At 43.1% G+C, this 13,748-nt stretch overlaps 1 protein-coding gene across 3 annotated transcripts in view; it reads left to right on the top strand.

The window, feature by feature from the left end:
• Positions 1-9,752, top strand: part of dpep2 (dipeptidase 2) — a 61,373-nt gene extending 51,621 nt beyond the window's left edge. For all 3 annotated transcript variants that reach the window (XM_060838144.1, XM_060838142.1, XM_060838143.1), the window contains one exon: positions 8,318-9,752. In XM_060838144.1, the coding sequence (XP_060694127.1) occupies positions 8,318-8,515 (198 nt within the window). In that variant the 3' untranslated portion in view covers positions 8,516-9,752. The remainder of the gene's footprint in view (positions 1-8,317) is intronic.
• Positions 9,753-13,748: the final 3,996 nt, after the last annotated feature.

The raw sequence follows: 13,748 nt of genomic DNA, 5'->3' as shown, positions 1-13,748 counted from the left end.
AGGGTTTGGAGGGATATGGGCCAGGTGCTGGCAGGTGGGACTAGGTTGGGTTGGGATATCAGGTAGGCATGGACAAGTTGGACCAATGTGTCTGTTTCCCTGCTGTGCATATCTATGACTCTATGACCCTACAGAAGAATGACAAAAATAAACAAACCCCCACTAGAGCAGACCTACAAAATACAGTTTAAAAACCACACAGCACCAAGTTATAGTCTAACAGGTTTATTTGTAAGTGCTAGCTTTCAGAGCTTTGCCTCTTCATCAACCATCCGATGAAGGAGCAGAGCTCCGAAAGCTAGGGGTTCCAAATAAACCTGTTGGACTATCACCTGGCGTTGTGTGGCTTTTAGCTTTGTCCACCCCAGTCCAACACCAGCTCCCTTAAATCATAAAATACAGAACATTCTTTGACCAAGGACAACATCTGATTGACACTGAAGACTGAGAGTGGTCAGGGTGACTTCATTGCTATTCATTCCCTTTTTTTTAAAATGTGACCACCATCCCAAAGATGGGGTGGCTTGAATCCAGAAGTACATTAGCAGAAACTGGTTAGTGTGAACCCATATTTCAGCACAGCTCCAGTCACACAAATGGGGTGTTTATTCAGCAATATGATCCGATTCACAGGGATTGAAGTCCTGAGATAACTAGTTAATTGCTTATGTTGGTCTTGAGAGGTTGTTGTGAAACTAATGCAAAATTAGTATTGCAATTCAATAGTTAAAAATAAAATGCAAGTCACACAGAGAAAGATGGGCTATGGTCAGCATCAGCATACCATTAATTCCTTCATTTAAAGTGTTGCATATGAATAGTTACAAATGTGTTGCTGGTCAAAGCACAGCAGGTTAGGCAGCATCTCAGGAATAGAGAATTCGACGTTTCGAGCATAAGCCCTTCATCAGGAATGAGAGAGAGAGAGCCAAGCAGGCTGAGATAAAAGGTAGGGAGGAGGGACTAGGGGGAGGGGCGATGGAGGTGGGATAGGTGAAAGGAGGTCAAGGTGAGGGTGATAGGCCGGAGTGGGGTGGGGGCGGAGAGGTCAGGAAGAGGATTGCAGGTTAGGAGGGCGGTGCTGAGTTGAGGGAACCGACTGAGACAAGGTGGGGGGAGGGGAAATGAGGAAGCTGGAGAAATCTGAATTCATACCTTGTGGTTGGAGGGTTCCCAGGCGGAAGATGAGGCGCTCCTCCTCCAGCCGTCGTGTAGTTGTGTTCTGCCGGTGGAGGAGTCCAAGGACCTGCAGGTCCTTGGACTCCTCCACCGGCAGAACACAACTACACGACGGCTGGAGGAGGAGCGCCTCATCTTCCGCCTGGGAACCCTCCAACCACAAGGTATGAATTCAGATTTCTCCAGCTTCCTCATTTCCCCTCCCCCCACCTTGTCTCAGTCGGTTCCCTCAACTCAGCACCGCCCTCCTAACCTGCAATCCTCTTCCTGACCTCTCCGCCCCCACCCCACTCCGGCCTATCACCCTCACCTTGACCTCCTTCCACCTATCCCACCTCCATCGCCCCTCCCCCTAGTCCCTCCTCCCTACCTTTTATCTCAGCCTGCTTGGCTCTCTCTCTCTTATTCCTGATGAAGGGCTTATGCTCGAAACGTCGAATTCTCTATTCCTGAGATGCTGCCTAACCTGCTGTGCTTTGACCAGCAACACATTTGCAGCTGTGATCTCCAGCATCTGCAGACCTCATTTTTTACTACCATATGAACAGTTATACATAGTTTGTTTTAGCTGAAACATACATGCAACATAATTGAAATTTACGAAGTAATATGTTTGATAATTAATGCTGGGTTATTTTGAAAGAAAGTGGAAGTATTGCTTTGAAATTTGTACCAGAAAATGGTAGCAGTTAGCACTTCCTGCAGTTAATATATGCATCCACTGATTGGTATCTTCTGGAAGATTAGATTAGACTTACAGTGTGGAAACAGGCCCTTCGGCCCAACAAGTCCACACCGACCCGCCGAAGCGCAACCCACCCATACATTTACCCCTTACCTAACACTACGGGCAATTTAGAATGGCCAATTCACCTGACCCGCACATCTTTGGACTGTGGGAGGAAACCGGAGCACCCGGAGGAAACCCACGCAGACACGGGGAGAACGTGCAAACTCCACACAGTCAGTCGCCTGAGTCGGGAATTGAACCCGGGTCTACAGGCGCTGTGAGGCAGCAGTGCTAACCACTGTGCCACCGTGCCGCCCCAAATGGTGCAGATCTCTGGGATGATGTAATCAGGGAAAGAGGTAGCAGGAAAGCAAAACTGCAACAACATCCTTCTCCTGACCAAATGCTGCAACGTTATTTCCTCATCACCACCACACTGATCTGCCAAAGGGAGAAAAACAAGGCAACGTGACAGCAACCGTGCTCCAAACACTGGCACCTCCTTGACTACATCATTGTCAGAGCCAGGATCAATATAAATGCAGCACCGCTGCAGTGGAGACAACAGAAGCACTGCTGCAAGAAGTTCAACACTGTGGCTCTGAGAGACCTGGACAAGATAGCCTCATACAACAGGCTCCTCTCCACAAACCTAGCAACCCTCGGTAACACTGAGTTGCGGGATCCCAACAGTCTCTGGTCCATCCTCAAGGCTGCACCATCAATGCCTGCAAAAACTCCGTCGGTCACTTAAATTAAATTAACCAAAATTAGTTTGATGAGAATGATCAGGAGATCCAAGTATTGATAAGCCAGAAGCATTTGGAGTGTATAACAGCAACTGCACTCAGAAGAGAAAAGGCAGGCTCACTGGTGAGGTCCAACAACTGACCTGCACAGAAAGAACAGATGATGGGTGGAGAAAGCACTGCAGGCCCAAAGAATGGCCAACAGCCATGATGTGCAGGGTTTTTTCTGGGTTGTCAACACCACCTATGAACCAAACATTCAAAACCCCAACCTACTGCTGGCCAAGAACGGAGTGACACTTATCAAAGGTAAAGAAGTCTTCAAACAATGTTAGGGGAGCATCTCAGACACTTCCTCAACCAGACGCTCTGCCACTGATCCGAGCACCCTTGAATGCATTCTGCAGCAACACCCAAGCCTTGCCTGAAATAGAGAAGGCCGTTCACCAGCTCAAAAACAACAAGGCTGCTGGGCAGTATCCCTGCTGAGCTATTGAAACACAGAAGTAAAGAGCTCCTGCTGCAGCTATCCCCTTGTCTGCCTTATGTGGAAGGAGGAGAACATCCCAGTAGAGATCCACGATGCCACAGTCGTCAGCATTTTCAAAACAGGGAACAAATCTGACGGTGGTGACTACAGGGGAAATCTCTTATTGTCATCCATTGGAAAAGTCATCACCAAGTTCCTCCTCAACCCGTCTCCTCCCTGTGGCTGAGAAATCTCATCCTGGAATTGCAGTGTGGCTTTTGGCCACAGAGGGGCAGAACAGAGATGGTTTTCACTGTGCAACAGCTGTAGGAGAAATGCAGAGAAAATAACCTACCCTTGTATGTGTTTGCTTGTCAAACGCTTTTGACTCCATCAGCCAGGAAGTGTTATAGAGCATCCTTCTCTGCTTTGGCTGGACCATGAAGTTTGTCACCAGCCTTCGTCTGCTCCATGATGACATAGAAGTCATGGTAACAACAAATGGCTCTCCCACCGACCCATTCCGGCCAGTGTCAAGCAGGACTGTCATTACCCCAACACTGTTCATGATCTACCTCACTGCAATGCTTCATTGCTAACAAGCGCCCCACTGGAGTGGAGCTAACTTACAGAACTGATGGGAAATTATTCAACCTGTCTTCAAGCCAAAATGGAAGTTGTCCCAATCAGTGTCACTGAGCTGCAGTACACAGATGGTGCTTGTGTATGCGCAGTCTCTGAGGATGTATTCCAGGCTATCAGCAGCACCTTTACAGAGGCATATGAGAGCATGCCTGATCATCAAGGTCCATGGGGAGGCCTTCGAGAACATTGACCACTTCCAGTACCATGGGAGTTTCCTGTCGGTCAAAGCAGCTATTGATGAATAGGTCCAGCACCACGTCCAGTTGCTAGCACAGCCTTCGGTCACCTGAGGAAATGGATGGTCAAGAACGATAACATCAAGGTCCTGGTTAACAGTGCTGCGAAGGTTCCTGCCCTCCTATACAGCTGAGACGTGGACTACCTATAGCAGACACCTCAGGGCACTGGAGGAGGACGCAAAATGTTGCTCATATAAGATCCTGCAAATCCACTGGGAAGAAAGACACCCCAACGCCAGCATCCTTCACCTGGCCAGCATTGAGGTACTGATGCCCCTTGATTGGCTACGATGGGCTGGGCATGTTGTCCATATGACTGATACGAGACTCCCCAAGCAGGTGCTCTACTCCCAGCTCCGAAATGGCAGGTGAGCCCCAGGTGGACAGAAAAAATGCTTCAGTAACACCCTCAAGGCCTCACTGGTGAAGTGCGACATTCCCACCAATACCTGGGAATCAATGGCCCAAGACCCTCCCAAATTCAGGAAGGCAGCGAGAACCTCGAGGCTTGCTATTGGGAAAAAGCAGAAACCAAGTGAAAGGATCACACTGCCACACCAATGCCCCATTCACCCTCTTCCCATGATCACCTTCTGCCCCAAGTCAAATAGCATCTGCAGAAACCTCATCACACTGTACAGCCATCTGAGAGTGGAAGAGGGTGATTCTCGTCTGCAAGGGACCGCCACTGATGACAATGATCTTCTGGAACCATAACTGTTGTAGTAAATGAGTAGCTGGAAGCTTTTCTACAAACTGTTCTTCCATTAAACACTGACATTCTTAAACAGGAATTAGTATGTATGGGGACACAGAACATTCTTTGTATAAATCTGTGCAACTGTGCTCAAAACTCCTGGGAAATGTAACAACACACTAGACAGCCATTTTGCGGTCAAAACACTGTATATCCATGTTGATGCTCCATCCAAGTCTTTCCCTGCCCCTATTCATCTAAACCCATCAGGATATGTTTTTTTTTCCTTATGCATTCATTGACTTTCATTCAAACACATCTGAGCTATTCCTGACATTGGTTCCTGGCATCTTGTTCTTTCGGGCTTTGGATTGAGGCTTGATTTTCCAAATTACAGCCTGATGGTGTTCTAAACAATAAGACTGCAATTTTAATTAAACAAGGCAGTCTAAACAAGGCAGTAAAAAAAACGAGAGTGATATTGTGCTTGTGGAAGTCCTATTTATATATAATTTCAGGTCATAGAGTTATAAAGTCACTACAGCATGGAAAACAGATCCTTCGGTCCAACTCGTCCATGCTGACCAGGTTTCTCAAACTAAACTAATCCCACTTGCCTGCATTTGGTCCTTATCCCTGTAAACCTTTCCTGTTCATGTAACTGTCCAAATGTTTTTTAAATGTTGTAACTGTACCTACATGTGCCACTTCCTTTGACAGTTCACTCCATGTACCAACCACCCTCTGTGTGAAACAGTTGCCTCTCAGGTCTCTTAAGACTTTCTCCTCTCATTGTAAACCTATGCCCTCTAGTTGTGAACTTCCCACCTTAGGAAAAAGACGTTTGCTATTTACCTTATCAATGCACTCATGATTTTATAAACATCTATAAGGTCAACCCTCAACCCCCCCATGCTCTAGGGAGAAAAGTTCCAGCCTCTCCAGCCTTTCCTTATAACTCAAACTTTCCACTCCCAGCAGCATCTTGATAAATCTATTCCGAACCCTTTCCAATTATATTCTTCCTGTAGCGGGGCGACTAGAATAGTACACAATACTCTCCTAACATGACATCCAATCTTCTATACTCATAGGTCTGAGCAATGAAGGCAAGCATGCTCAAATGCCTTCTTTACCACCCTGAACTCCTGTGACTCAACTTTCAAAGAACTTTGAACCTGAACTCCTAGGTCTCTCTGTTCATCAATACTATCTATGACTCTATCGTTAACTATATAAGTCCTGCCCTTATTTGTTTTACCAAAATGCAATGCTTCGCATTTATCCAAATTAAATTCCATCTGCTACTCCTGAGCCCATTGGTCCAATGCATCAAGATCCTTTTGTAATTTTACATCACCTTCACTGTCGACTGTACCATCAAGTTTGGTGCCATCTGTGCCTCTTAAATTCTCATCGAAATAGTTTAATTAAATGACAAACAACAGTGAATCCAGCCGGATCCCTGTGGAGCACCGCTGGTCACAGGCCTCCAGGCTGAGAAACAACCCTCCACCCTCTGTTTCCAAGTCAATTTTGTATCCAGTTGGTAAGGCTGTCCCCGAATCCATTGTGATTTAACATTACTAACTATGTGAAGCCTTGTCAGAGCCGTTCATAAAGTCCATGTAGACAATGTCTCCTGCTCTGCCCTCAGTCATTTTGGTTACATCCTCAAAAAAAGACTCAGTCATGGTTGTCTTTTCTCTTTTTGTTGTATCTGACAGGCTCAATTAATCTTTGGAATTAAAATCAAAAATGTCTTCTCTGAAATGTCTGTAGGCACAAAGAAAACTTGTGCTGTGCATCAGATATCAATAATTCATCAGCAACTTTACCTTGTAATTAGGTGACACAGACCTGATTATTAAATGGTTTATGATTGTAATCCATGTAGATTATACTCTATTCCCCTACTTTAAAAATCAATTTTGAACTTGTAGTCATGGCAACAATGTTTGGAGAGCGATGTTCACATCAGTTCTGAACCTCCGAAACATGTTTTAAAGGATGCAGTGAATTGCAGGGACATCGATCCAGTTTCTGTCACATTGTTTGACTTTTGAAAAAAACTTGCCCAAATGTCTGCTGAATATCTGGTTTGTGTGGAAGTAGAAATATCATAATTTGCATTGCATAACAGGGCTTTTCTGAAGCCCAGGGTAGGGTGCATTCTAAGAAAACCTCACAGACCTGGAAAACCAACAGCCTTCCTCTCCAAAGATTCTGCCTGACTTGCTGAGTATTTCCAGCATCCACAGTGTTTTGTCTGATCTGTTGTTGGCTTTGAAAGGTATGAGCTTCACTCCTTTGCATCAATGTTCCTCATCTTTATAATGGGAAAAATGACAATACAATCAAATTTACTGATATTAATTCCTGTCATATACATTTAATGGGCAAGACAGCAGCTTGAAACATTTAAAGAAAAATGAACACAGACAGTCCTAGAGATTTCCAGAACAGAAACAGACCCTTTGGTCCAACTTGTCCATGCCAACCAGATTCCTAAATTAATCTAGTCCCATTTGCCAGCACTTGGCCCATATCCCTCTAAACCTTTCCTATTCATAAACCCATCCAGATGCCTTTTAAATGTTGTAATTCTGCCAGCTTCCATCACTTCCTCTGGCAGCTCATTCTTTCACGCACCACTCTGTGTGTGAAAAAGTTGCCTCTTAGGTCCCTTTTATATCTTTCCCTTCTCCCCTACACCTATGCCCTCTAGTTCTAGACTCCCCCAAATTTAGGATTATCGCTAAATGAAACAATGCCTCCTGCTCTAATGCATGCCCCTCATGACTTTATAAACCGCTATAAGATCACCCCTCAGCTTCTGATGCTTCAGGAAAACAGCCCCAGCCTATTCGGCCTCTCCTTTTAGCTCAAACCTTCCAACTCTGGCAACATCCTTGTGAATCTTTTCTGAAACTTTCAAGTTTCACAATGTAATTCCGATAGGAGGGAGACCAGAATTGCATCTTTCACATCATGAAGTGCTCCACAATTAATGCAGTACTTTGAAATATACTTACTGTTGCAATGTGGACAAATACATCAGTTAGCAATGAAATAAATGATGAGATTATCTGTTCCATTTAAGTTGCATCAAATGAATATAAAAGTTGCTCAAGAAAGCTCTTGTAGCATCGTGGTAATGGCCATACATCTGGTTCAAGTCCCATGTGTTCCAGAGGTATGTTATAACATGTCTGAACGTAATGTTAAAAAATATCTAAAAGTTGTCTAAGGAACTTTCCACAGTCCCTTTTAGAATAGTGTCATAGGATATTGTATTCAATCAATAAAGCAGCAGTTTAACATCTTGTCTGAAAGAAGAACATGCTTAGCATGACAGTTTCCGAGTGATGTACTTTCCCTTTAAGTTTTGAATTGGAACTTAACTCCTGCTTCTCAGACTCAGGAGTGAAAGTGCAAACACTGGAGCTCTGCTGCAGTTTTGCCAGAAGTGGCCATTTACAGAGAAAATGGTCATCATGTGGGTTCAGTTCAAATGGACAAGCAACATTTAAACATTTTAAATAGCTTCAAGGATAGCGCTCAAAAATATAACTTTAAATAGCTAACAAAATTCTGTGTTTCAAACAGGTGAAGGAGCAACTGAAGGATATTTCATCCAGTGAAATGGAGATCCCCTTTGAAGACGTTAACAATCCCTGTCGCTTGAATCTCAAGAAACCATTTCCAAATTTAGGACTATCGCTAAGCAAAACAATTTCTCCTGCTCTTAACATTATTCATACAGTTACACTCTACATTGTTTCCATCATTTTAATTGGTTATTGAATACAGTCCAAGGTCATTGAACAGTGTGGAGCTAGAAAAGCACAGCTGCTCAGGGACATTCCTGATGAAGAGCTTATGCTCGAAACATCGACTCTCCTGCTCCTCAGATGCTGCCTGACTGGCTGTGCTTTTCCAGCACCACACTTTTTGACTCTGATCTTCAGCATCTGCAATCTTCACTTTCTCCCAAGGTTATTGGACAGCCAAGCCATGTTCAAGGAATTATCTCGCTGGGCTACAGGATAAAGGCTTGTAATAACCTTGCTATTTGGCAGAGTGATGAAAGGTGGAGGTAAATCAACCTATACATCTTAAAATAATGGAGGACTTGAATAATTCATCTCTGATTTACAGAATGAGATGCAAAGTTTGAAAATAACCAAGCACAATTATTTCTGTTCACGTACATGAGCTTGTTTATACATTACCTTGCTGACCAAACAAGATATCATCATCGATATCCTGCTAAATTGTGAGCAGTGCAATAATTTAAATACCTCTTCTAATCACTTCGCATTAGAAGAAAACTCTCTTGAGAAGAACTGTTTCAGATGTTAATGGGTTGTGCTTTGTTCTTAGTATTTCTCTACATTTCTCCTTTAAGACACTCCTTAAATCTGACTTTTTTATCCAAATTTTGAGTCATCTGAAAATAACATACCCTCATATGTCTTGGTGCCATTTTTGTTTTGTGCCTAATGACTAATGAAGTGCCTTTGCACATTTTATTCACTGAAATACCAAGAACACAGGATGGATGTGCAACTCTTGCTTATGGTATTTTTGTCACAATTCCATCTGATTATTGTCATGTATTAGACTGATATTACAAAAAAAGGAAAAGGGTTTTGAACAACATAGCTATTGTGCCAAATACACACAAATTCTCATTTAAGAAAACCAATCCTCCCCTTTTTCCTATGTTCACTGTATTCCTGCCCACGTATCCAATTCAAAAAGGGAAACACGTACATGATTGAGTTCAAGCCCTCTGACAAGTCTGCTGGAAGTGATTCTGGATGACTCACCTTTTGATTTTCTATGGGCCATTACCCAATATAAATTCAGCGATATCCTTGTGGATACATGACAACAGGCCAGAGGGATCACAGGAGTCAAACATGGATTTTGTGCACCACCTTTGTGCAATGCAGTACGATTTAATCTGCTCCATGCCTCTAGCCTAATAGTCAAGAGTAATTGTGGCTTTTGTGGTTTTAAAAATTAAAAACCCATAACACAATCATCTAAACTACAGCTGAGATGGTAGCTCCCCTCTCAATCAGAAGGCTCCAGGCTCAAGTCCTACTGAAGTATAAATCTAGGTTGACATTCCAGTGTAGTACTTAGGGAGAAGTACACTGTTAGAGGTTTCATTTTTCAAATGAAATGTCAAACCCAAGGGCCTGTTTGCCCAATCAGGGAAATGCAGAAAATCTCGTGGATTATTTTGAAGAAAAATAGGCGACTGATTCCATTTGCCTTGGCCAATAGCTTTCTTAATCAATGTCACAAAAAGGACAGAAAACATGGTCTCTCTTGTACTGCATGTGATTAATATTGCCCTGCATAAGAACACGATTTGGCCAGCTTCAATCTTTAACCTTGTCATTAGTAGCAGATACATCTTCCTGCATTTATAAATCTCAAAGTTTTGTCAGCATACAATATTGTGTAGAGTATCTACAAGATGCAATATCATCTTTTGGTGTAGAAATAACAAGAGCATCTTGTATTAACTAGTTGCATTTGATTGTTTTAGATGCACTTTCCATGTACAAAAGTCATGTTGTTTATGAGCAGAAACATGACCAGATGCACAATTTTGTGTAGAGATTTCAGCAAGCCAAGCACCTTTTGTGAATCCACTTTAGATACAGACCACAAATAGTATACTATCCAACCACTTATTTTCACTTAATGGACAAATTGTTCTCTAAAACATCAGAGAAAAACCAGACCTTTTTGCATTTTTTAAATGTATGTAAAATGGGTGCGTTGCAGTGCAATTCTAAGATGGAAGATTCTGTGCCTTAAGGATGTCTAACATATTTCAGACTTGAACTTGCATAGCTACCACTTGAAATAAGTCTTCAAACCTTTCCAGATCCACATAAGTGGCCTTTACCACTTTTAGGAGGTATCTGTGAAATTGGTTTGTCTTGAGCATAGCAGGCATTAACTTTGCTCCACTCAGGTCCTCTGGATCTAATCATACTCTACCTACACAATAAGCATCTTTCAGGGCCAAGAGGGGTTAGATCACAACATTTCTGAAAGTCACTCGCGTCCTTTGTGAGAAGATTGTTTAAAACTCTGATTCGTTTTCTTGACAAAGTAGAGGTAAGATAATCAGAGCTGAAAATGTGTTGCTGGAAAAGCGCAGCAGGTCAGACAGCATCCAAGGATCAGATCATTGTTGTGTAGATAGTACAACTGGTGCCAATTTAAAAGGTTTTCTGTTTTCCCAAAATACATTCATTTATAAAATTCATAAAAGTACATTACAAACCATTTCCGGTTGAAGATTTGTAGCTCGGGTGTCCGTTGTTGTGGTTCTGTTCGCCGAGCTGGAAGTTTTTGCTGCAAACATTTCGTTCCCTGGCTAGGGAACATCATCAGTGCTACTGGAGCCTCCTGTGAAGCGCTGCTTTGATGTTCAGTGCTTCACAGGAGGCTCCAATAGCACTGATGATGTTCCCTAGCCAGGGAACGAAACGTTTGCAGCAAAAACTTCCAGCTCGGCGAACAGAACCACAACAAACCATTTCCACTTAAAAATTATATTGAATTACAAAATTCAATGTGTCTCCATACATCATGTTCCACGTTTAGGTAACTCAAAACAATTGTATCAGCCTTAATATTTGGAGGAAAAGCGCTTTTCCAGCAACACATTTTCAGCTCTGATCTCCAGAATCTGCAGTCCTCACTTTCTCCTTAATATTTGGAGGATACATTCTATGTTAGACATAAAGGCTGAAGGCAAAACATTTCAAATTTAAATTTTAGAAAGATGAATGTCAATAAATTCTTTATGCACCACGGGAGCCTCGATGTAATATCAGAATACTTAAATGCACAACATACATTCCTCATCAGGTACACAACCTGAAGGGTCCAGACTTTCACATCACACTCTGTACTATGGCTGAAAACCCTTAGACACTAACCTTGTCCAATTGCATCTAAGCAGGGTTTGCTGCAAACTTTAGTATGTCCCTCATCATGTAGCCCTTAGAATGTACTTTGGTGAAAGCTAACACTTTGTGCTGAAAGACCAGCCAGTCTTGAGCAGACCAAACAGTGATTTACTATGTTGATGCAGCACCAGGCACAATTGATATATGTCACAGTGTGTGTCCCTGGTAACAGCTCAACCACCACAGAGTCACTGATCTGCCTGGGCTGAACTCATTCACATCCTCTTTGCAAAGCCACATTTCCAATGAGATTGACATAGCTCTCTTTTCCATCACAGTTAACTTGAGGATAGCGTGCAAAGTATTTGAGACATGTACAACTGTTCTGACAGGATGGCCTTTCTCACCATGACACAAACTTGCAAGAGGCAGCTTGGAAGTTGTAAGTTCAGGGATTGAGGCATTCTGCCAAATAACTGACATTCTCCTCAGACAGCCAAACAACAGGATTAACCCTCTCCTTACTCCTGCGGCCTCTAGGATTTTTGCTGCTGATCATTGCTTATTGGAATTGTTTGATGGTGAAAGGAGTTTTTCTTCACAGGCCGCTCCATCAGGTGAAGTCCAGTTATTTTGAGCAGAGTCATAGAGATGTACAGCACGGAAACAGAACCTTCAGTCCAACCCGTCCATGCCGACCAGATATCCCAACCCAATCTAGTCCCACCTGTCAGCACCCGGCCCATATCCCTCCAAACCCTTCCTATGCATTTACCCATTCAAATGCCTCTTAAATGCTGTAATTGTACCAGCCTCCACCACTTCCTCTGGCAGCTTATTCCATACACGCACCACTCTCTGTGTGAAAGAATTGCCCCAAAGTTATTTTTTATATCTTTCCCCTCTCACCCTAAACCTATGCCCTCTAGTTCTGGACTCCCCGACCCCATGGAAAAGACTTTGCCTATTTACCGTATCCATGCCCCTCATAAATTTTGTAAACCTCAAAGGTCACCCCTCAGCCTCCGACGCTCCAGGGAAAACAGCCCCAGCCTGTTCAGCCTATCCCTATAGTTCAAATTCTCCAACTCTAGCAACATCCTTGTAAATCTTTTCTGAGCCCTTTCAAGTTTCACAACATCTCTCTGATAGGAAGGAGACCAGAATTGCATGCAACATTCCAACAGTGGCGTAACCAATGTCTTGTACAGCCACAACACGACCTCCCAACTCCTGTACTCAATACTCTGACCAATAAATGAAAGCACAGCAAACACCTTCTTCACTATCCTATCTACCTGCGACTCCATTTTCAAGGAGCTATGAATCTGCATTCCAAAGTCTCTTTGTTCAGTATCACTCCCTAGGACCTTACCATTAAGTGTATAAGTCCTGCTAAGATTTGCTTTCCCAAAATGCAGCACCTCGCATTTATCTGAATTAAACTCCATCTGCCACTTCTCAGCCCATTGGCCCAAATCTGTTGTAATCTGAGGTAACCCTTTTCTCTGTCCACTACACCTCCAATTTTGGTGTCATTTGCAAACTTACTAACTGTACCTCTTATGCTCACATCTAAATCATTTATGTAAATAACAAAACGTAGAGGACCCAGCACCGATTCTTGTGGCACTCCACTGGTCACAGGCCTCCAGTCTGAAAAACAACCCTCCACCATCACCCTCTGTCTTCTACTTTTGAGCCAGTTCTGTATCTAAATGGCTAGTTCTCCCTGTATTCCATGAGATCTAACCTTGCTAATCAGTGTCCCATTGTCGAACGGCTTACTGAAGTCCATATAGATTACATCTACCGCAAAATACACATTTAGTATCTCCCCCATTTTCTGCGGCTCCACACAAAGGCCACCTTGCTGATTTTTGAGGGATCCTATTCTCTCCCTAGTTACCCTTTTGTCCTTAATATATTTGTAAAAACTCTTTGGATTCTCCTTAATTCTATTTGTCAAAGCTATCTCAGGTCCCCTTTTTGACCTCCTGATTCCCCTCTTCAGTATTCTCCTACTGTCTTTATACTCATCTAAGGATTTACTCGATCTATCCTGTCTATACCTGACATATGCTTCCTTC

This window comes from Hemiscyllium ocellatum, chromosome 17 (assembly GCF_020745735.1).
Source record: "Hemiscyllium ocellatum isolate sHemOce1 chromosome 17, sHemOce1.pat.X.cur, whole genome shotgun sequence".
NCBI classification, from domain to species: domain Eukaryota; kingdom Metazoa; phylum Chordata; class Chondrichthyes; order Orectolobiformes; family Hemiscylliidae; genus Hemiscyllium; species Hemiscyllium ocellatum.
Note: the sequence above shows the minus strand (reverse complement) of the source record. Positions and strands in the feature narration are given on the sequence as shown.